Below are 24660 nucleotides of genomic sequence, written 5' to 3'. Positions count from 1 at the left end.
AGTGTGTTGGCCTTGGCTGTTGAGTCATCAGTATCACTTCCTGCAGCCCCTGCTTTTGCTCCGGGTATTTCTCAAGGGAGCACTCTGACTTAGACTTTTTGATTCTTCTAGAATGAATAAGATCACAGCTCCAGAGCAGTAATGATAAATATGTTCTTGATTCAGAGGAATGTGCACTCCTTTTAGCACAAGTGTGCTAAATCTTCCATGAGATGCCTGCCTGATTAGTTTTTATCTTTATTCGTCATGGCTTCACTGATTTGAAAATTTCAGAGTCTCTAGTTGTAAAATGGAGAATTCACAGGAAGAATCTGTTCAAGTGAGAGAGCAAGCTGTGTCAATGGCTCATGCCTCGAGGTACCACTGAAAGCTGTTTTCTGTGGTTCTCTCTTGCCTTTTCTTTAATTCAGTATTTGCCTAGACATTTCTTTAATCACTCAAAATACTATGTCAAACTTCTCTAGCAGAGACAGATTCTCACCAGTTTTCAGTGGCAGATCCTTCTCAGCTACGCTGAGGTTTGCTGCATTTGTAAAGCACACCTTACAGAAAAAGAAAAAAAAACACCTGACCTCTGAATTTCTTTTTTTAAATATCATTGCAAAATTTCTGACGTCAGGCAATGAGACACAAATTACCCTGTGAACTGTTAACATATGCCTGTTTACATATGATATCTTATAGCCAAAGCAGATTAAGATTTGGAGGTTTAACTGCTGTTGAGTTTCCACTTCTGTGAATCATGCAGATCATACAGCTTATTCATCACAGGCACTTATTTTTATTCTTTAACTCTTTCAAGCTACTTCTCTCCAGAGCGGAGTTTAGGGGGAACATGGGGTGCGTGGGAACAGAGAAGTCACAACTGCTTAACAAACCCCAAACTTTGCCAGTGAAAGAGCAAAGAGCTGCCATTAACTGCAGCCACCCCAGTGAATCAGTAGTGGTTTTTAACTTGCACCAGGTGAGCTGACAGGCACAGAAGCCTTCCCCAGTTGCCAAGGTTAGTTTGTCCTTCCACCTAGTTAAGTGCCAGCTGCAATGGATGCTGATCGCCAACCCTGGAATATTCCAATTTAAGGAGGAAAATTACTTGTAAGAACCAATAAGAGAGAACTAGCCATGAAAAATTCAACAGGATGGCTCAAGTTCCAGGTTCAAAGGAAAAAAAAATCCTTCATCATACTAGGATTCTTTGGATGCTATGTTATCGTTTAAATTCAGAAATGCCAAATGTTTTGGTGAGAACTTCATTGATTTCAGTAAACACAGGCAGTTCATTCTAGCACTTGAATCAATGTGATGCATCACTGATTCTAATGGGACTCAAGTACTCTCACCAGCAACCCTGTCACAAGTGAATGAGTGTCTGTCTTTTTCTGGGTAAGATGGCCATATTTGAGAAGAGAAATCTCTGCTGGTAAAAGAAAGAAATCTACCTCTATTTAAATACGCACGCCTCTTCACCTCGGATGTGATTGTTATTAAAGCTAGGCAGGTGAGTGCTGCCAAAAATCAGTCCATTTCTTTCAGATGAAAGCAAGAAGGATTTCAGAACTTAGGCTGCACTTCACTTGCTGTTCAGGTTCTCTGATTCACTGACACCACCTGGCTCAAGCTAGCAAAGGAGAGAAGGTATTTTGAAGAAGGAATATGAACATCCAAAAATACCTTTCCTCTTAGAGTGGCAATAAGTGACTGTTTGACTATTTGTTCTTTTCATTTAAAGTGTTGCTTCAGATTTGTTTGGGTTTTTTTTCTCCCAGCTGCATCATCTTAAGCAGGCAGTTCACCTTATTACCTCTGGATTAGCTAACACAGGCTGAGTGCAGCACTATGATGGGTCAAGCCTCTCTTTTTCACATAGGACAAGGTGTAACCAAGACAGCAATCTCCCTCACAGCATTACTCACTGGAACATGAGGGCAATGAGCCATATCAGGAACTGCAGCAATCCAAGGCTATACTGGTACAAATGCCACAGGTAGCAAACCAAACCTGCTGCCACCAGTTTGTTGGCAGGAATTAATCTGGGTATAATTTACCATTTATAATGTTATGTGTTATTGGAAGGCACACTCAAGCAACCCAGGCACCTACACAAACCAAATTTGATGTGCAACACTTGTGGCCATGGAAAATGTATGTAAATCTTTGCATCTGAAAACTTGGGAGGCTGGTTATCACTAGGGATTGAATTAGATCCAAGAGGACAATGTTAATGCACCTCTGCCAGAAACTGCAGAGCTTGTTTAACCAATGGAAGTTTCTGTTTCTGATTGTTCTGCTTAGAAATGGTCTGAGAATAAATTTAACCACAAACTTAAAGATAAAACAAAAAGGACGTTCCCGCCCCCCCCCCCCCCTTTTTTTTTTTAATGCTACTGTTAACATCCTCCCTTGTGGTATTTAACTGAAAATTGGTGAACCACCTTAAAAACTATAGGTTTGAGACCTGAGGTGTCTTTAAAAGGATCTGATTTTACACATAAAAATACAAACAAGTACATACTGCTCAACCACTCCCAGTCTCTTTCAGCTATTTCAGCTGGGCTTCCATGGCAGAAGCACCCACGCTCACTGCTGAGTTGTGAAAAGATGGACCTCGAGGGTTAGACCTCATAATGAAAATTACCCATTAAGTGTTTTGAACACAAAAGCCCAGTGCAAGTAATAATGGTTCAGTTCTCTTTTTCAGCTATGAAATCAACAGATTAATATTCTTCAATTACAAAATAACTATTTTCAGCTTGAAGTGGTTTGTACTCTTAAGTGCAGTTGTAGTTAATAATGGTTTGTGAAAGGAGAGCTGTTAGCAAACAGTAACCCAGAGTGAAAACCTTAGCATATGGGTACCTCAGCTATATTTTACATGAAATGTCAGATTGTAAATTCAGAAAAATTACATAGGAAAATACCATCTAGCCCACTAAGGATTCCAAAGCTCAAAGAAACCTGTATTTTCTGCTTACATATGCCAAGAGATAATTGCCACCTGACTGCCAAGGCAGCTCCTTTTACCTATGGCTATTTCTAACTCATGTATATAGTGCCTTATCTGCTAGATGTGTTCAGATCAGTTGAGGCAATAAATAGTGTCACAAAGTTTAAGTTCTTTTCTGGATCTGTGCCCAAAAGCATAGATGCCTGAATCTTATATAAAATGAGATTAACTGCTTTTCAATCCAAGGCATATGGTTACAATATATTTGTACTATTTACAATTTAGTTATTGGAATACCTCTGTAAATAACTGTAGTCTTCCAGCCTACAGTATTAAGGTAAAGCCTTCTGGGACTCCCAAATGCAAAAAGCCTGAATCAAATGCTTCTGAATTTCAAAAGAAAAGCCTAGGTTAGGGCAGAGAGTTCAAAAATTGTAAGAACAAGGCCAAGATCCTCAAAGCTGAGTGGTTGTTTTCTGTGTCCACAAACAAGGTATAAGTGTACAACACTTCCTGAAAATTCATCTTTGAGGTTTGTGTTAAAACACATGGGCATAGTCCCAAGCACTGAAAATCCTTGGTCACAGTGCCCTACTCCAAGTAGTCCCAGTAGTTCCAGAGACAGTAACAGAACTATCTGCAATACAGAGCAACACATTCACCATTACATGCTGGCAGAATCTGCATCTCTAATATGCTGAAGAAACTAGCACATTGACAAGTTTAAATGCTGCAAAACATGCTTTATTTACCAAATGCAAGCTTTTAGAAATTCAGAAAGGTAGAAAAAAGCCAAACAAGTTAAACTGGAATTCCTTATATTCCCGAGTTCAAAAAATGCTTTCAATTACAGTAGAGACCTACAATTTTGCTTATAAATGAAACATTTAACGATGATTTACCTATAAATGAAACACTTAACAAATAACAATCAGTTACACAACCTATGTAGAATCAACAACTTATCTCACGAGACCTCTAATAACAAATTTTCTTTGTGGCAGTAGCATATCCAGCTCACGTGTCCAGTGTTGACCAGCTTTGTTTGTTCTGACTGTCAATCACTCTTTTAAGTGCTTCATCTAGCACAAGATCTGATCCTTTTACATCAACATGGCTACAGCCCATTTTAGGGCATCTGTTAAAAAGAAAAGAGAGACTTCATTAAATTGGAAGAATTGTATTTGTCAGATATAGGATTGTGCATAACATCTGCTAGCTAATTTTTTTACCTGGGATTCACTCTCTCTGTCAGTTCCTTGTTACTTCTTGTCCTGTTCACTAGCTTTGTGTGGGAAAAAATAAATCTATCTCAACTGGTGGGAATCATCAGCTGAAGGAAGGAAAGCAGGAGCACAGCGAGAGATGGAGCCTCTCACCTGTAGATCACTCTCTTGCTTCATGCACACAAGCTGCCTGCATCAGCAATGATATCAGCACTGCACAGACACCTTTCTGTGTTGCTTTCTCTCTTTGCAGTCCTCAACAAACTGCAGGTAAATACCTCTTCCCTTACTAATCTGCAATGGAGAAGTATAATCTTCACTGGCAGATAAATGGGGAAATTATTTTCTAGGGAAACAGATAAAAGGGAGTAAGTCTTGCAACAACTGACTGGTGATTCAGCGGACTATCTAGTTGGTGTAAAAATCAACCTGACATTTTATGAGCTGTGAAAGCTCAGAAAGGAGAAATGGGGTCAAATTAACAGCCTCTAGATGATAATCAAATACAAAATGTCTTACAACTACTTGAAACAGCCAGATAAAGACAGCAGGGTGAAAGATATTCAGAGACCAAAGGTCATTTTCCTTGGGCGGTGGCCCAAACATGCACAGATGGTACCTATAGTCAGAAGTAACACTTTTCCTGAATTTTTCCTCTCATAGGAGTAACTTTTCTCTGAGGTGCTGAACTTATTTACACTCAGTACTCATAACTTTTACTCCAGATTTGTCCACAGCTTACTGTGTTTGTCATAGATCAGTCATTTAATTGCTCTGTGCCTCAGTTTTCTCATTTATCACCTTAATACAGCAATAGCTTGCCAGATTAATGAATAACAAGTGCTCAGAAAGCTTCCCACATTTCCTGTAAGCGTTAGTATGTCCTTCCAGGCAGTGGAAAATACTGAGCAAACCAAGAGACGTAAGAGTTGCCTCAAGGAGTGTGTGACAAGTCTATCAGCACAGGGCTGTGTGTACGTCAGCTGACAGGCTGGCAGGCAGGCACTGCACTGCCCAGGGCACTGAAGGGATCCTGTGGATTCAAACTGGGAAGGACTTGGAGGAAACAGCCACTCTGTGTCTCCAGAGTGAGCAACAGCTCTGATTCCAGAGCCAGGATGGTGAGGATCCCATAGCCATGCCCTGCTCTGCCAGGACACCTGCTCCCACAGGAATATCCCTGGCAGGAGCACAGCCCAGCAGCAATGCCTTGAGAATGGGATAATCAAATAGGGAACTTCTTGCAACAGCTGGCCTGTCTTACCACCACAGCAGATGATGGGTTTTCAAAAGTAACTGCATTTTCATGAGAAAGTTTAAAATTACAGTAGGTTGGTCAGACTGGGCAGAGAAAACCAAGGAGTCCTTCTTAACTTAGTTACAGTGAAGCTGTGGCATTGTTGTGTGTGTGCTTTTCTAGCACACTGGAATAACTGCTGTAAAAATGGTAAGGCTGCAAGCTAAAAGCTCCATATTAAGAACTGCCAGTGTTCAGACTGCACAAATAACTTCAATTTGGGTATAATAGCATTTAAAGCGATCTTATATGTGTTGTACAGCTGATAAGATTTTTTTAACTCCAGAGTTTCTTTAATCTTCCATTTCTTAAAAGGTAAAATAAAATTCATGTGACTCTATTTGTTTTTCAGCAGTGCTGAAACTTTTGATCCACTACAACAATTTCTCCTAAATTGACATTCTTTTGATGGATTTAACAACACAAAGAAATATTTAGATATGAACATCCTAAATTCAGTTCCATATCAGAGAAGGTATTCTTGTCATGGTTTTGGGCTGCTGAGCACATGCTTTTTAGCCTCTCCCTATCCTCCAGAACACTCACTTTCCTCCAACTTAAGAGCTATTTCCCAGCTCCTGTTCATTTTTCCAGCCAAGTCTCTGTCCATCCATGTTGCTGGTTTTGTTGTTATTCCCAGGATATTGCACCCATTCCACATTTTTCCCTACACTTCGTAACACAAGTAAGGTACTTCCATCTTGTTCTTCAAGCTGTCTGGACACTGAGGTAGTGGCTGAGTTTCCCAGCTGATGCTTGGTTTTATAGCAGTGCTTTCCTGTAGCAGGGAAGGAGCATGGAATAAAACCTCCTGCTCCACTTTTGTAATCCCCAAGGAGGACTGTGTAGAGCCTAAGAGAAATGCCAGAGCAACAGATGGAGGAAATAAGCTGCCTGTGGCATTATCTTTAGGGAAATCAGGTTGCTGGTCCCTGACAGACCTTCCTGAGAAAACTGCACATTTATTAAGAAGCCCACAACTGGTAAGTTTCCATGAAATCATCAGCCCCAGAACATGAGGCTCTAGCATAAATGGTGTAAAAACAAATGTGAAATCAATGATGAAATTATGTCCTCTCAACTTGCTCTAAAAAGCGTTAGTGTTCGAGCCTCTTCTCTTTTTCATCTTTTTTTTTAATTTTTTCTTAAAATCATTCTAATTTTCAAATTTACTGTGGAGAATTTGAGGTTTAAAAATTCAGCTGTTACATCTTTTCATTCAAAAAAATATGTCCCATGTGGAAAAGTGACAGACTGCTTTGGTGATATAAGGAAAGAATTATTTAACTGCATCACAGTAGAAACTGAACTGCACTATCTGATCACATTCTTAAATTCTGTTCTACCTAAAATTTTGTGGTTTATTATTTCTCACTTTAACACTCAGTTGTTTTCATATTTCTTAGCTGTATTGGAATATAACTGCAAAAAAAGGTGCATGGAGGAAATTTTTTTTCATTAACTTCAGGGCTTGCTACATAAGCAGTGGGAACAAAATCAACAACTAGATTTTAGGAAACTGAAGTCTCTCTTTGTTGGTCATGGCTATATGAAATCTTACTTCTGTTGTGCAGTTACAAGTAGCTGTAACTTACCCACACAGTTCCTGAATATTTCCTTACACATTGTTTTCATTAAAAAGAAAAGCTCCTTCATGTGTCTAGTACTAATGAGGAGACTTGGGCAGACACTGAGGTTTTACTTCCTGCAGCCTTGCCAATCCAAATACATTTCCTAGAACAAGTGGAGTAAAATTCCACTTACACAGCAAAGCAAACAGCTTTTCCACACATTCTTTTTCACTTACCGGACGTTTTTCTTTTTCTGCTTTTGAGTCTGGATCATTTCTAGAATGGCATCTTCTTCATAACTATGTCCACAGACTTTGTTTCGCACTGGCCTCTTCATTGTCATCTGTATTCAGTAAGAATTGATTTAAAGGAACGGATAATGCCCATGAAAATGCTGCTTCTGAGATTTTATGTGAAACAATGGGAAGTGTGTTTGCCATTCATACATGGCATTCCATGTATGGAATTAACAGGATGAGGTCCTGCATGGTAAGATGCATTCCTACTTACATGGGTTTTTTTCCCAAGCAACAATGTTCTTCTCTGATAATGCTTAAAATTTATACTATTTTGTTGTTAAATATATTGTTGCTTAACAGGTACTGCATATTTGTAATAAAAAACCAATGAAGAATATGAAATAACTATTTCCTTATTAGTTACTGTAGCAGTGATACATACCTGGGTAATGGGACAAATAAAGTTCATCTGACTCCGAGTCACAGCTATATCTTCATCAATTTCTTCAATGGTGTCATTACCATGATCTGATTTATGACAAAGTAGAATGGAAAAAAAGAAAAAAAAATTATTTCATATTTAAAATAGATTGCCAATACTTAAAATAAGCTAATAAAATCCAACATTTGCCAAGGACTATCTCACAGTGATATAAAAAATGCCACAGCACATTTCTGCACCAGTCCATGAACAAGACTGCAAAAAATACTGTACGATAATGTCTTGTAGAAAATGTGGATTTTTATATTGTAACCACTTTGTGGTTTTGTGTGGCTATGAACAGCCAATGCTAGAAAGAAAGGCTGGGAAGGAGAGCAGTCTGGCCTGAAGATATGCATAACCTTTGGTATTTACTATTCAACTTCACCAAAGCCCAGAAACACACAGATGAGTCCCCAAAACCTAAGAAAGGATGAGGTAGAGCAGATCTGGCAGTCCTCCCCTCAATATCAGTTTGTGTTTGAGTGTCGTAAGTGGGCTTGCTGTATAGCCTGTACATACTGTATACACTTTAAAAGGAATTTGTACTGTTTATCATAATGCATCATTTATAAAGTGATGCTGCTGTATTTTGGTAAGACTATAATTAGTGAAAAACAAAAGCCAAAATTGTTATGGACAATAGAAATGCTATTGAAGCAACCTTAAGGAGGAGGGGCAGAATGAAATACTGACAATTCCCAGAAAACACCCAATGGCCCAATGCCAGGGAATGAAGGGCAGACAAACAAGAATAAATCCACCTAGAGCTGGAGGAGGTGCAGGCCCCCACCTTTACCAGAAGAAGAAAGCAAGGTATAAGCAACTCTGTGCTCCCAGGGGCACACCAACTAGTGTTCCGTGCAGAAATTAATTAGCCAGAGTTGAAAGCTGAGATGCAGGAGCAGCTAACGAAGAAACAAATATATATATATTTATATATATATTTATCTAGAGAGAGGGAGCTAAGTATAGCCATAATGAAATGTATACATGTTGTTTTATTTTCTAGGTCTGCTCTGTTATTGTAAATCTAGGCTTTTAGTTGAATGCATTTGTTTATCTTTTAATCTTATCTGGTAATAACAGCAAACTTAACACCTTGCCATAGCTTTCCATTCCTTTGGGGTACTTCTGCAATGCCTTTGCAGCAGGGCCCTGGGGTGCAGTCCTCAAGGTGTCCCAAGCAAAGAGAACATTTTTCTCTCTAGCTGCACTCCAAGGGAGGAGTGAGAAACACAAGTGAACACAGAGAGTTTAGAATTAGTTCGTGATTTGCTTTCTACAACATCTCAGCTTGGTTCCCTGTGCTGCTGTTGCACACTATCAGCCAATCTTTGCATCCCTGGTATTCAGTCTTCCACACCTATTAAGGACCAGTGTTTCCTAACTTATGGTCAGTCCTGCGTGCCTGTGTGATACCATCACCTTCCGGATGATACCAGCAGACATCACCCGTGGAGCAACCAAAACCTCTCACACCCAACCTAGACTGAGCTCGCTGCCCTGTGAGCCAGCACAGCTCTAGCTAGGGGACTCTTGGCATTGATGTTGCAGCCATTGATCCACCACAGCACCTCTTGGTATGCCAGGCCTATTTCCAGATCTTTTCTTCCTTCTTAAAAGAGCTTGCTCTTCTTTCCATTTCAATATTCCAAGCATTCAGGAATGTTTCTGACCCAGGTACTGGGGTTGGAACTAGATGACCTGTAAGGTCCCTTCCAACCCAAACCATCTTATGATTCTACTCCTGTGAATACCACGGGAATACTCAGGCAACCATCAAGAATATTTCTGTGTCTTCTACTAAGGTCTCATTCAATCAACAGGGTGTGGATTCTGGGGAAAAGGAGCTCAAATGTCCAATGTCAATCATAGTTTCACAGCTTTGATCTCCAAGAATATTAACATATCTTCATCAAATACTGACCACTTAACAAAGGCAAACACTTGCAAATCAGAAGGAAAAAGTGGGCACAATTTAACTGTAAATACCAAAACTGCAATGATATGGACACCAGAAATGCACTTGCATTAGTCACCAGTTTTCAGAAAAAAACTCTGTCGCATATTATTCTTAGATTGCTCATAAATATGGTTTATTCTATCATAAGCACACAGTAGTTGAAGACAGTAAAACTTTTGGAGGGAAAAAGGGTTTTTTAATTAAGCTTTTGAAACACAAAGCAACGGGTGAAATCCCACTAAGACAGCAAGGCTAAGCAATATTGAAATTATTGGTAGGTGGCAGCTTTGACATGGGCTGTTTTACTTAAATATCATAGTGATTTTTTTTTCTGTAAGTAATGACAACAAAGAACAAGAGATTCAGAATGTCCTTAAATTCATGTATCTGCAAATTTTGACATACTGCAGCTCTAATCTTTCCTGTGGAAAACATCTAATTTTTCTATGTTGTACTTTGTTTCAACCCATGAACTTGGCATGTAATTCCAGTGTACCAGGGCGTAACGTCAGTCAATGACATTAGAAAGAATCAGTAATAGCAAGATCTAGGACATGCAATTGCTTACAAAAGATGATTTTTTAAAAAAATCAATATGTAGGTACCAAGGAAGGTGGCTGAAGTTTTAAAATGTGGGGCTTGTGCCTGTGACTTTACTTCTCAAGCCCAACACTGTAAGTTATGCATGTAAGTGGCTTTTTCTGGAAGAGTATTCACCTGTGCAGCACCTTCTGACTTTGCTCATCACTTCTGTGTATGCTTACTTAGGTACAGACACAAAAATTTAGCAGACTGTGGTGAAGCATCCAAGTTCAAAAATATGAGCTCAAGCTTGGGTACTGGTGCTTGAGCTGCCCCTGAAGGCCTCAGGTCTCAAAATTATGTGAGCTAAATCCCAGGCTGGGGTAATTTTTTTCCCATACTGGCTTTGGAGGTGATTCAGATGCCTCATTTAAAGGTTGAAATTTCTTGAGTTGAGACCTAGTCCTTGTAGGTGGGGTATATTAATCTTCTTGGATTCAAACTGTCCTCTTGCTGCAAGCTTATCTTAAATACTTCAGCTTGCACTTCATTTGCAATGATTTTGTATACAGTCTATCATAGTGGGGCCCTGGCTTCTAGAGGTGATCACTGTCCAAATGAATCATTATTTAAAGTATTTCCTTTTCATAAGCAGCTAATATTTTTTAAAACAAATATGCAAGATGGGGATGATGAAAGCAATACCTCAAGCATGTCAATAACAAATTAGCATAAATCAGATAAACCACCCACAGATTTGTTGTTATTGCTTGATGTTCTACATTACAGGAGTAGAAAAGAAAGTAACTTTTTTCAATAACAGTAAATTTTGCAGAGGTTACACAAGACACATATACATCCTAAACTGGTCACTAAGATGCTCTAAACTGTAGATCTACATCTATCTGTAGACTCATATTGGAAGATGTTTTCATTAAGGTCAAAGGGATTTTTTTACCAAATGAAATGTATAAAAATTTGGAGGATCTAAATTGCAAGCCTGACTATTCTACAGAAAGAAATAAAAATACTGAATCATACATATTTCAGCTAAGTTTAGGTTATATTTTTAAAAAATTGAATTTTCCTCGCAAATTAAAACCAGATGCAGAAAACACTAAGTTATTGTTCCCGAAATTGAGATGTTGTCTTAAGTAACAGAAGTGCATACATCTATTTTGGTAGTCTGAGAGATCACATTTTAAGTGCCTTAACAGTTTCTAGTTTTCCATTCCAGCCAACTGAAACATGTTATGAGTATTAGTAACACATTTTCTATCTGGCTATCCCAGCAATGATGTTTACAGCTGTTGCAATGAAACTGCATTCTTATAAAGATATCTATTTTTGGTAACATATCATAATGAATTTTGCAACTGCCAACTGTTTTTTTTACTTATTCAATTTTAATTAAAAGCTGGTATTAATTTATATCTCTATCACTTTCATCTCCTGATAATATTGTGACTAACATGCCTTAGCTCAGTTTTTACTTACTCTGCTCAGAGAGACTGAGAACTTTTAGGCCAACTTTTAAAAATAGGAAAACCATAGTGCAGAGACATTAACTGCTGAATTGTGAATGATACTAAGCATAGATAATACACATGTTAAAAAAAACAGGAGAGGAAAGATCCTCTCCATTGCCATTGTTATTTCTACAACCAAGAGACTACTGTCTGCTCACTGCTCCCAGTGTCAGCAATGCCCTCTCCCCAATTTCTGTTTCTCTAACCTGATTCTCAGTGAGTACATCTTGCAATGTAAATTCAGTTGACTTCTTTCCTTTTGTGCTGGGCTGTTCTGCCTTCTCACCTGCCACAGTCAGACACTAATCCTGGGTATCAAAGGGTAACGTTAAGCATGTGGGATTGAGTCTTTGTAAGCCTGAGCCACCAGACAGACAAGGTCTTGGCTCCCAAGAGTGTCTATTGTACTGCTGACTCCATAGAAATAACAGCAACTCATCCAGGCTGGGAAAAATCCTATCTGTGAGAGCTCCAAGAAAAACATGAATGTTATGAGGGCAAGTCGGATGCCAAGTGTTTCTGCCAGCAGGGCACAGAAAATAATGAAAGGGGGAGGTGAAGGACATCATCACATCCAAAAGCTGTGCTCTAAGAGTCAGAGCCATTTGGGGTGAGGAAGGGCCAGGGCCAAGTCTAAAGGAAGGACCATGGCAATTCCCAGTTGTGAGACCACCATGGGTAATGCTTGAAAGTGGGTCAGCATGCCCATCGCTGCTCTGAATTTGGGATAGCCTTCAGTCCAGAGAAGCAGACCAAAACAACTGTCCAACGTCCTTCCTGAGGGATGGATCTGCAGTAAATGCTGTAGGACAAGTGAAAGAAGAGGGGAAGTAGAGAGTAATACCTTCCTGGCAAACTCTCCCAGTCTAGCAATTTGTGACCAAGGACTTCCTGAGTCAGAGTTAGTATCTTCATGCTTAATAAGCCCTGGAGTTTTCCTTCAATGAATTTGTCTAAACTTGGAGAGGGGAATTTCAGCCTGGACCTTTCAGCTTGATTAGAGACAGTTATCTTTGCTACAAAGATTAGCAACAGTTTAATTTTCCTTGAAAATTACCGCAGAGGCTGCAGGTTACAGTTTAATTTGATTTTTAAGAGGGAAAATAAGGTGTGCAAGCTACAGCTGCAGTCAAACAGTTCAAAGGCTTTCTGCTTTTTGCCAGAGGCATGTGATAGTTTAATTTGCCAACCAAGTCAAACTAGGCTTTGCATTGAAGTACATTACAATTTGATTACTTGCTGGTGTTGCAATACAAAGTTGATCTAAGGAAGGTGGCCTCTAACACGTTGCTCCAGATTGCAATTGCAAATTTACTTGCTCCTGCCCAGGCCAAGCAACTTGCTGGTAATTTACTGCCAAGTTCTTTGTATGTGCCCTGTTTGACAGATACTTGTGTAAAAAGCACATGGACGTGCATCTGGTCAATCAAAAACAAGATGACAATCCTGTAAATACAAGCCACTCTTATTTTCCTGGAGAGTGAAATACAAATTAGGTGAATGAATTAGCAAATTTTTAGTTCCTTTACGTAATAGTGGGGAAGGAAAGGATAGTGTCTTGCACCAGGCAGCAATCCTCTAAAAACTCCTTTAATGCCATCAAATTCATAGCACTTGTGTATTTTAAAGTATTTTGTCCCACTAAGCTACAGGTCTTTTAAAATACACTATTCTAAATGGAAGTACTGTTCCCATTTTACCCTTTCACTGCTGGGTAGAGCTGCTTGATGCCAGTTTTCCAGAATGGCCTTAAAATTAAGAGAAACTGTGATTTGATGGAAATGTTATTGGACAACTCTTACAGAAACGTAAGTGAAGGAGATTGAAAGACGCAGCTAGATAAAATTTGCTGTTTAATATATTAATAATAAAATGTGATTTCAAATCCTAGGGGGAAAAAACCAACAAAAACTCCAGAGGTGCCCTGCGAAACCTTCAACTCACACTTATCAATGTGAGAAGAGATCAACTTTGCCTTTAGATTCTGGGAAATTCAGACTGTTGTGCAGTGGGAGCTGTGTCTCTAGAATAGAAAGGATATCTTTGATTATAAACCACACAACTCAAACAATCTGGTAGGCAAACAGAGAGGCAGCTTTCTTGCTCCCTCTGTTATTGCAAAGAAATGTGAGAAATCCACACTTCAAGGACCTTGGACGACATTTTAAACTGCAGTTTCCTCATTGCTGCTGCCTGGACTCAATCTGAAGAAGCTGCTGGGGGAGATGAAGATTATCTAAAAAGATGTCATGAAGGCTCATCAGTAAGCTCAGAGGAGCTGCTATTTCTGGAAAACCTAAGGTGGTCATATTCTTCCATCTTAACTACTATCACCCACGATGACATGTAAACTTAGGAAGCAAGTTAAGCACCAAAGACTTGCTGAATTAAACCAAACTTATAAACAGACTGCTTAAATGACCAGGAAGCTCTAGGTCTACATAAAAGTGTGCCAGGCATGTGACAATGGAGCACCAATACTAAGGATGCCACAGTATGAGCAAAGCAAGATGAAAACTGGAATATCTTATGAGGAAAAAATATATCAGACACAAGCTACTAAATTGCAAATATATGTAAAAAACATTTTTATTACTTGGGCTTTCTCCTGCTCTTCAGAAGAAAAAAGGCAGAGCAATCACTGCTTCATGCAGTATAATTTCCATGCTTAGAGAGAGAGCATCATTTCATGTATCAGAGATGAGAAGAGTATCACATACATTTAAAAAATGAATAAATTCACTCCAGGCACATGAAAGAAAAAGTTGCAAAAGATGCACCAGGAAAAAAAAAAGCCTACCATTTCATTAGAAGATGAACCACTTTCCATTACTAACGTTGTGGTCAGAATCTGGAATGTCACTGATGCAATGCTAACCATCAAATGACATGAACGTGTAGGGCTTGCCTACACAGGGAAGTTGTTGCAAAATAAGCGAGGGTGTGAATACAGAATGCATTAACTACTTGGCACTAACTCAGTGTGTGGACACTCCTATTCTGCTAGGAGTGCCTTTTGGCTGTTTAGCCTAATCCACTTCCACACTGGACTTGAGGAAGGCACTGTTAATCCTGGGCTGGAGTAGTGAGAGGACAGCTGTTGGTATTGACAGCAGAGGGGAGCCCCATCCATTTATGCACAAGTCCCTAGCAGTCCCTGGATGGTCTATTCTGTAAATTTAACTCATATTTTCTCAGAACAACCCATGCCAAATATTCTCTACAAGCAGAAATCATGTCTATGACATCTCTGAACAAAAGGTAACATCATGTCTCTTGTAACCCCTGTGGCTGGGAGTCACTTTGCCTATTTCAGTATGTCACTTGTGCATTCTTGTAGACATTCACTTCTGAAAAGGTGAACTGGTGACGGATTTTCAGGTGGAACAAGCTTCTGCTAGAATATGCTCCTGAACAGAACTGTTCCAGGGTAACAGAAGGACAGAAAACAAAAAGAGCAGTGATGGGGCAAGCACACCAGGCAGCAGTGGTCCCTAGCAGTCCATCCAACAGGCTGCTATGGAACCAGTGAGCAGAAAACCCCCCAGTTACCCCAAATGATCATACCCCTAGAAGATTATCATTCAGATTACCATTTCAATCTGTCTCTTCACAAGACTTTTTGACAAAGACTTCACTGTTTTCCTATTCTAAACAGCTCTCTGAAAACATTAAAAAACACCTCAGAATAATGTGCCCTGGTGCCAGGAGAGTTGTGAATACAGACACATGGAGTTTGTCATGTGTTGGGGCACAGGTAGGAATATTTATGAGCTATACAGTGAGAGGGATAAAGCTGTAATCCCTGAACACTAACCTGTTGATTTTTTGATTGGCAATAATGACACCGACTCAGCAGCTCTGAAACTGCACAGAAAGCACAGGAAAGAGCACTCTGTCACCTTTGAGAATGGGCAGGTTTATAGTACAGAAAACCAGCTCCACTACCCCCTTCACCCAAAGGAAGGTGGGAAGGCACATGTGCTTCTCTTTATCAGGAGAAGACTGATGTATAATATTGCTCTTGAATGACGACATGAGTACAAATAAGAAAATGTGAAAACAAAATGGTGGGAACAAAATACTCTTTTTTCCACCCCCTAAATGCTGAAGCACTTAAAAGAATTTTTCAGGTGATATATTTTATTTTAAAATTAGTCTTAATGAAGATAGCATTTGCAATTCTCTTCTTAGTGATGCATTTCAATACTTCACCGTGCTTTCTAAAATTCTTACTTACTTCCAAAATGAATTCACTTAATTTTAAAATGTAACACCAAGTGAATATAATTCAATGTGCAGTGAAGCACTATATATATCCAAATAACCTTTTGAGCTTTATTACTAGGATGTATAAAAAGAGAAGTTGTGTTCATCTCCCAAGCTTTTCTAATAGAAATATTTTTTTTCCCGGTATTTTGCATATAAACTTTACCATTCCAGTTATTCTGAATTCTGCAGCTTTGCACTGCCTGAAGTACCTCTGGGATGGCCTGTCACTGCTTCAGGCACTGGCTGGGTACTTGCTTGGGGCTGCATCTCCTGCTCTGCTCCTGCCTTGGTTGCCAGCCCACAGTCCTGACAACCCCCTTAAAAGAGGAATTTTTCTAAAGCCACAAATCGTTTGTAGAAGTACTAACACCCAATTCCTTCTTCTCTTGAACAAAAAGCACTATAGAAAGAGGTCAATTGCACTACTGTGACCATTTCATTGGTGGAAAACTGAGGCACAGGGCAGGAATACATCCAGAACCACCAGCAAATTATGTGTTAGACCATTGTCTTTCCCATTAGACCACACTGTCTTACCCTGAGTAACTAAGGCTATGAACAATTTCCAAATACAATCTCAGTGAATGCATCAGTTCTACACTAAAAGCAAAAAATACATCACGGAAAAAAACCAATAGTATCTTCTAGTAATTGCACAATGTCTGGTTGTTTATTCTAAGAACACCAACACTTGCACTAGAGAATGCATGATAATTTTCTAGTGTCATATTTATAAAATAATACTTCTTTGCTAAGCTACATGAAAAAAAAGAGAAAAATAATTTATCAAAACAAAATAAGAAATAAAACTGAGTTGTCGTTTAGGGGGTTTTTAAAAGGGACTTACAGATCGGCCATTACTCAATCATAAACCATGCATGGTTTTCATTTAGATTAAAGCAGATAATGCATGTGTGTGTATGAAGACATTCTGCATGAACTATGCTGTGCACACTGAGCAGATCTTTATTGTAATAATCCTCAGTAAATGTTCCCTAAAAGAAAAAAAAAAAAGTTCCTAATCCAAATATACAGAGCATCCTCCAAAACAATGTCATGGTGGGCTTGTGCAGCCAAACATAATGTTGTCATTGATTAGGAACAGCGCAGCAATGATTTTTCTCAACCTGTCCTGTGATGTAGGATTAGGCTTCTTGAGTGGCAGCCAGTAGAAAAAATCTAATGTTAGAGCCCTGAGCTATAAGTAGTCATGCATTAGAACTGCAGAAGCCTAGTAGCTTCTGATGGTAATTAGTAATTAATTTTAAGTCTGATTGATATTTATTTTAAATGCCTTTCTGCAGATTCTCATTTGCCAGGAGTGTAACTGGCAGAGTGCATCTTCCTTAATGCTACATGCATCAGAAAACTATTATCATTCTATCACTGTCATTTATATCAAAAAACATGCACTTCTGACTTCACCTTGACATTCTGCATGGTGCAGACAACAATCTAGAAATGACTGTGCTTCGTGGCAAACATGCTGGGATGACTGTGAGGGGCTTAACTGACTAGGCAAAGTCTTTTAAACCCTCAAGGTCTCTCCATGCCTACACTTTCTTCTCCAGATCAGCTTTAATAGGGGAGTGAATTGGGACAGAGAAAGGACTTGAACAGCCTCAGCACAGATGCACACAGCAGCAGAAACAAGAATGGCAGAGCAGGACAAGCAGAACAAGGGAAGCTCATGTTGAATTGATGGGACAGCAGTTGCAGTGTCACTGGTGCTTTGTAATAGGGATAACAAGCACATAGCTAAATCACAGGGCATCCTGCACAGTCTTCATCTTTCTAGCAAAGGACGTAACATTACACTTGTTGTTTTAGTCTTATAGTCATTACCAGAATGGAATAACATTATAGTTGTCCTCTTAAGAACTATTAACTTCCCTTGCACTCTTTGGTTGGCACATCAGCCCTTGCAGAAACACATACAATCTCAACACATATGCTGAGGAAGATCGAGGGTTTATATCTCAAAATAAACAGTTTAATGTAAGTGAAACAATCAAACTGCACTAATTACAGAAGGAAACCAAAACTGAATACAAATGAGCTACCCTAAGGAATCACCTTTTTGTCAGTGCTTCTTTCACATCAGAAATCAAGTACAGCCTTAAAACTCAGAATTTAGGTTAGCTGTGTTGTACAGGTAATTTAAGATTCCTCCTTTTTTACACATTTGGCTACAGCTAGTAAAAATATGGGGGAACTGGGTTCAGTAACTGGAAGGAATGGAAAACTTTCAAGGACTAAATCAATAAATAAAGTGGGTTGGAAGAAAGTTGGAGAGAGACTTTTTACCAGGGCCTGCAGCAACAGGACAAGGAGCAGAGCTTTTAAATGGAAAGAGGATAGATTAGATTGGGTGTGAGGAAGACATTCTTTACTATGAGTGTGGTGAGACACTGGAACAGAGAAGCTGTGGATGGATAACAGCTTACCAACCCCACACCTGAAAGTGTTGGACAGGTCTTTGAGCAGCCTGATTTTGCGGAGGATGTCCATGGGAGAGGGTTGGAACTAGAAGATCTCTAAAGGTCTCTTAAACCCAAACCATCTGTAGTATTTCCCTGATTCCAAGCATTTTATTTACAGATACCAGCCATGGCAGATAACAGCTCTTTGAAATCAAATACCACCTTGGCATGGCATGCATGCCAATACTAGAACATGTAACACAATTTAGAACACTATTTGTTAGATCAAGAAAATGAAAAGCATTTGTAGTAAAAACCACAAAAGGAGTCTATCCTTTTAAAAATGCAACAATAGAAAATGCTAGTCACAGACAATTGGCACAGTTAAGCTCCTCCCACGACAAAACACACTCAGCTTTAACTGAAAAACTGCTGAGATCATACACTTCCTAGAGCTGTCCTGCTAGCTTTTTCATTGCAGAGCTGATCAAGGAACAGCACCCCATTGCACATAAAGGAAAACATATAAAGTATCAAAAGGACTCTTCAGAGGGCACATACTTGAATAATAACTATTTCTAGCCAGGGAGTACAGGGGAATCTGGAAAACAGCAGCAAGTGCATGCTGCTTTTGTAAACATAGGAAATGATCACTTCCAAACTTTCAGCTGCTTGAGGTGCTGGCCACCCATACATGACAAACCTAGCAGGGAAGAGTCACCGTGTTAGTGACACCCACAGGTATGTGGAAAGGGCAGTCATTTAGCAGTAAGCAGAGTTCCTTGGGAAGTGACAGTCTTTGCAATCACGCATTCCTGGGTTACTACATTTGGCCTCTGGCTTGTACAGCACAGAGCTTGAAACCAGGAGCTCGATTATCACTGACAATGCTGATCTGGAATTTCAGGAATGGGTTGTAGTGGGTCCCAGGAAGCAAACAGCACTTACGAAGCGAAGAAGCACTCTGTGCCTTTGCCAAGAGAGAATGTTATGTTGCTCTGAGATGTTGCAAGAGCATGAAAGCAGTGTGGGAAAAGTGCAAACAGAGCTGGTGCAGTAGGAACTACACACGGAATCACATTATTAACCAGGGAGGCAGGAAGGTGTATGGAAATTCACACCACTCAGTGCCTGAAAATTTTCTTCAGCAAATTATTGAACAATTGGACTCTAAGCAGCTAAAGGATAACAAGGTAATAGGAGGCAGTCAATAAGTTTCTTGACAAATCAAATCACGCTGAACTGACCTAACCGGCTGCTCTGATAGATTAACTGTCCCTGCTGGACGAGTGAAGTCAGCTAACCTACATATCCTGATCTTAAATACAGCTTTTGGTGTTTTCCACATGACATCCTCCCAAGTAAAAAGAAATCAGTATACATCTTCACCCAGGTCCAAGAAACAACACAATAATTAGGCTTTCTTCTGATTACCGTTTCTTTCTTTGCTAAAACAGAACACTTGGCATAACAATCATTACAGTAATGCCTAAAAACCATAATAGAGATTAAACAAGATTGTACAAGACACTATGCACATTCATGAAAAGACAATTCTGGCATTGCAGAGCTACAGTCTAAAACAATCAGGACAGACAAGGGAAATATTTCACCAGCACTGTCAGAGATGGGAAACTGAGGCAGAAAAAGATTAGGAGCCTGATTTTCAAATGAGCTCAGCATATTAATTGCTGAGCTTGCTTGAAATTCTGGCCATCATCAACATCATGGAAATCACTAGATACTGAGCTCCTTTGAAAACCAAACTTCAATATGAAAATTTGGCCCCAGAGGTCTTTTGAAAATCAACATCAAGAGGCTTACCCAAGGTCACCCAGGAAGTCAGTGGCAGGGCTGGGAACTGAACTCACATCTTCTGACTCCCACTCTGGTGCATAACTAATGTTGCCCTGTGTTCTTGTTTTAATTAGCTATGGGGAGATCTCAAACCAGAGAATGCTTTTGAAATGAAAGAAAAGAAAACCCTCACAACTGCATTCAGTTCCCTTTCAGAAGCATCAGTACAACGGGCTTCCAGCAACTCACAAGCAGGAGGGATTTCTAGCTTCTTCAACAAGTTTCTGTTTTCCTCAGAGAACATGTATCATTTGTTGTTTATTTTTCATATATAAAGGTATTCATTGGCAAACATTTATTCTCTAATATTTTTTTTTTTTAATTGCAGTATGCCTGTGACCCATACAAATACTTTTCCAGTGACAAACGAGGATAGCAAAAGGAAGCCTGCAGAGTGCAAAGGTTCCTAAGGATTAGTAGACAACCTCTGGGGCAAGGAGTGGAGACTTATGCTATTGCTTATTATTACTACTTTTTCCCTAGGTAGAGAGAGTTGTTTGAAGTGGTTTCCTTGCTAATGCAGTGGCAGAGAAAACTATTTACTTTGCATGTATATGCGGTTGCTTCAGTACCTCTCCTGTTGTTCCTGTGGAACACCTAAGATGCACTGCAGCAGTGCACAAGTTCTTTCTGGAATATCTAGATTTTCCATATTTTCCCTGGCTTTGGCATCACCCATAGGTCTCTAAGTATCTTCCCTGACAAGACTTGGCTGGAGAACTACTGCAGCCATCTCGAGAACAATGAAATATATAAAATTATTGCAAAGGTAGAAAATAAGCCAAGTTTATAACAGCTCCTTTAGTCCAACATATTTAGCTAAATCCTAGATGTGGAATTATTTTGTCAAAGACAGAATAAGAGGTTAGTATTTCTGTTCTTATTTTTTCCATCGAAAGCTTCAGCCTACTTTTCAGCAGAAGACTATAGAGGTTGATCTGTCAGAAGAGCTCTTCAAATGGAGGAGCAGGACATTTCCTCAACTCTCTGACTTTTATATGCTCTCTGTGATCACAGGTGACTCTGCATTCACTGGGAATCTCACTCATAAAAGCCAGTGAATTTTGTCCAGTGTTCCTCAGACAGAAAGCTACTTGGTGGATAGAAATGGAAACTATGGCATGCTGATGGCTGGAGATTTCATAAAAGAAGAGCTGCTGGGTTCATTATTCCCAGATTTCTGTCAAAAGAAGAAAAATGCCTTTCTTCTTTCCGACTTTCAGTCTTGTACCTCTTTAGTGCTATTTTCAAATCTGCTGTCTCCTTTGGGATAGGTTTGACTTAGGTTCAGAACAGAATCTTACTTCTTTGTCAAAAGCTAATTTTCTACTTTTCTTCTTTGTAATTTTCACTGTTACAAGTTTCTGTGTCCAGCTGCAAAGTTGTGCAAGTTTAAAAACAACTTTATCTAGAAACGCCAAGAAACACTTCACTAAAGACAAAGCAATAGTTATGGGAATCAAACAGATGGTGGAGTGAGAGTGATTGTGTACAAGCAGCATGTTTGTTTCTACAGATTAGCTGGGCATACGGCTTTTACTTACAGAGCATTTTTAGTTTCTTTTAATCAGTAAAAAGATATTATTAGGGTTAGTTTAGTGCTGGCTCAGGGATTACTAGTGTTTCTACAACAGAAGTCATTGAAGGGGGAGTTTGAGGGGAGGCAAATTTGTTTTACAGGGCTCTCTTCCTACTGGAGAGTGTTTCTCATGAAGGGGTGGCACGACAAAAAGCAAAGGGACACTTTGGAGTAAACAAGTGAAGCTGAGAACTAAGGTTGGCAGCACTGGCCCAGCAGAGGGGAAGTGGGTGATTCCAGGCAGCACTACCACAGCTTGGTGCGGCAGCACTCGGAAGGTCCTTGCAGGCACAGGGCTCCCAGAGCCTGCTCCTGCAAGAGGCCTATCTTTCAGGTTCTTTTTTGCCATCTTATCTGTCTCTTGTTTCACTCCACACCCTCCTCTACTTGTACGGCTTTCTCATTGTCTCCTCTTACTTATCTTGGATCGCAAGCATTCTGGGGGAGGGAGCACATCTTTATATAGTAAACAGGCAGTGCTTATGGCACTATACACAGAACTAATAATAACTCATGCAGTATATAAAGTGAAACTTCTTAAATAAGCTCAGTTGTCTAGAAGAAGGGATCTCTTCAGTTAATGAAAAATATTACTGAAAATCTTGGCGTTTAAGGTTTAACTGCATGCTTAAATAAACCACGACCGCTGCTAAACACACAAGTTGCACATTCTGGAATGCCGATTGAGCAGGCTTATGTGGGATCATCCAAAATCTTTGCAAGCTGATAAATCTGAATAATTAAACTATCCCTCATTACAGGTCTCCAAAGCACATTAATCAGGTCTCCACAAGAGTAAAGTTCACTCTGGAGACAGAAATACATCTTTGACTAATTGGTTATTTTGATTGGCTGGATTTGGTAAACTGAGGCTGCATTTGAGACATTGGTATTGACCATATACACTGTTACATGCTGCCATATAAGTTATGCATTCTGCTGTCTGCATACTGACCCAGCAACAGATCTAAGAATGTACATTACTTTATCTCTTTTCACTTTTGACAAGCGTGAATTTCCAAGGACCTTACGAAATACTTTCTCCTCCAACAGAATCACAAATGGAGTGGGTTCTTTTTGTTTTGGTTTAGTTTTGAACTAGGGAATTTGACTCTATATTACAATACTGACTATGAAGTGAGTTCCACGAGGGCAGTACCAGCAGTCTTGCTAATTGTGTTTCACAGTCATCTTGTCCCTAAATTCACTGAAGGATGGAAATCGCTCTTTACATATACTGCTGTCATGGCCAACATCTTGAGAAAAAATTTTCTAGTCTGTTGATTGTATAAAATTTAGAATTTAAGTAACACTTAGACAAAGCATATACATGCATGAAAAATCAAATACAATTACAAATATCAAATAATACAATGCTTTTGAAGATGCAGGGGAAGTTTTATTTGAAAGAATATAATTAGAACCCTGCTCACACTGATCTAAAACCCTGAAAAAAGGATAAAAAACTGGTATAAACCAGTAGCATTAGCACCACCCTACTGCACTCTCACTTTAATCCTGCAAACATGTCTGGCATAGGTAGCCACAGGCATCTTTTCTCATATGCAACATCATAAAGATCTAGTTATTGGATATTTGAATGTTTAAAGTGGGTTAAGGATTATACTATTGTAAAACCAAGTCTCTAACTGAAATCTTAAGTTAGCAGTACAACATCACAAACTTATTTCCAAAAGTAATTAACTATCTTGAGATAATACACAACTTTTTAATGCTCTGTGTAAATTTTTTTGGAATAGAGTACTTAACAATATTAGAAACTTATATTCAAATATGATTGAAAATGATGGTAACATTCTTATCAGAGGCCAACAGAAGATTTAATCCACTGAACACTACTTGTCATTAGTACCAAGTAGATGGGTGAAAATGCAGAGTTATTAACACTTGAGAAATTAAGAAACCTTATAATCAAAACATTATTTTACAAATTGATTTAAATACAGAAGAGAAATATGTTCAGGCAGGTCTTCTATTTCAGAAATTTTATTTCCCTTTGAAACTCAAGAAAAAGAAGAAGCAAAAGAAGACAACAGACATGTCAATGGCTGAATGGGTGGGTCAGTCTTCCTGGGAAATGAATCATACTTTTCATTCAGTTTTATGAAAGCCTTGCTTCGAGCATGCCTGTAATTACTATTTGTTGCACACCAGTCAGCCACGCAGTCAAGTTTACAAGGATTTGGTAGTTTTCTGAGAGTCTCTTTTGGGACACAAATTACAATGTGGTTCCTTTCCTCAGTATGCAAACAAGGGCTGGGAAAGCTGATAAATTTTAGTACAGGATGGTCAGGAAGGTTCTTATATTAGAACCTATTATATTATTATAATAGTCCAACTTGCTAATTGAAAATGTACAGCAATCATCAGTATAGACTGAGATAACGAAATCCTGTGGCCAAAGTTATCTCTGCCTCAGAATCTGATACTACAAGGACACACAAACTAACCCAAATTATGAGCTGTCTTTGTCAGTTTTGGTGTTTTATACAACTTTCTATTACTGCCTCGCTTGAGTACCTGCTATGTAAAACTGAAAGGGATTCTTCTGTGGGTGACTCCAGCAAGGGTGCCCAGCCACTGTGCTAGCAGAGAGAGCACAAAGTCAGGTGCTGAAGAGTCTTACAGAGTGCCTCAGGAAAGTCAGCTAAGCAAAGGGATCTGCCACTGACCTTGTAACTGATAGACTCACACAACACATGTTGATGACAGCACTTCAGATCTCTTGTATTT

The 24660-nt window shown here is 39.2% G+C and overlaps 1 protein-coding gene across 1 annotated transcript in view; it reads right to left on the bottom strand.

Annotated features, from left to right (window-relative positions):
- Positions 1-3666: 3666 nt before the first annotated feature.
- NSMCE2 (NSE2 (MMS21) homolog, SMC5-SMC6 complex SUMO ligase) overlaps positions 3667-24660 on the bottom strand; it is a 131800-nt gene continuing 110806 nt past the window's right edge. Inside the window, exons 5-7 of the mRNA XM_048286897.1 lie at positions 7720-7805; positions 7275-7381; positions 3667-4082 (exon numbers count right to left, since the gene is read on the bottom strand). Coding sequence (XP_048142854.1) covers positions 3962-4082; positions 7275-7381; positions 7720-7805 — 314 coding nt within the window. The 3' untranslated portion in view covers positions 3667-3961. The remainder of the gene's footprint in view (positions 4083-7274; positions 7382-7719; positions 7806-24660) is intronic.

Source organism: Corvus hawaiiensis, chromosome 26, assembly GCF_020740725.1.
Source record: "Corvus hawaiiensis isolate bCorHaw1 chromosome 26, bCorHaw1.pri.cur, whole genome shotgun sequence".
NCBI lineage: Eukaryota > Metazoa > Chordata > Aves > Passeriformes > Corvidae > Corvus > Corvus hawaiiensis.
This window is presented reverse-complemented; position numbering and strand designations above follow the sequence as displayed.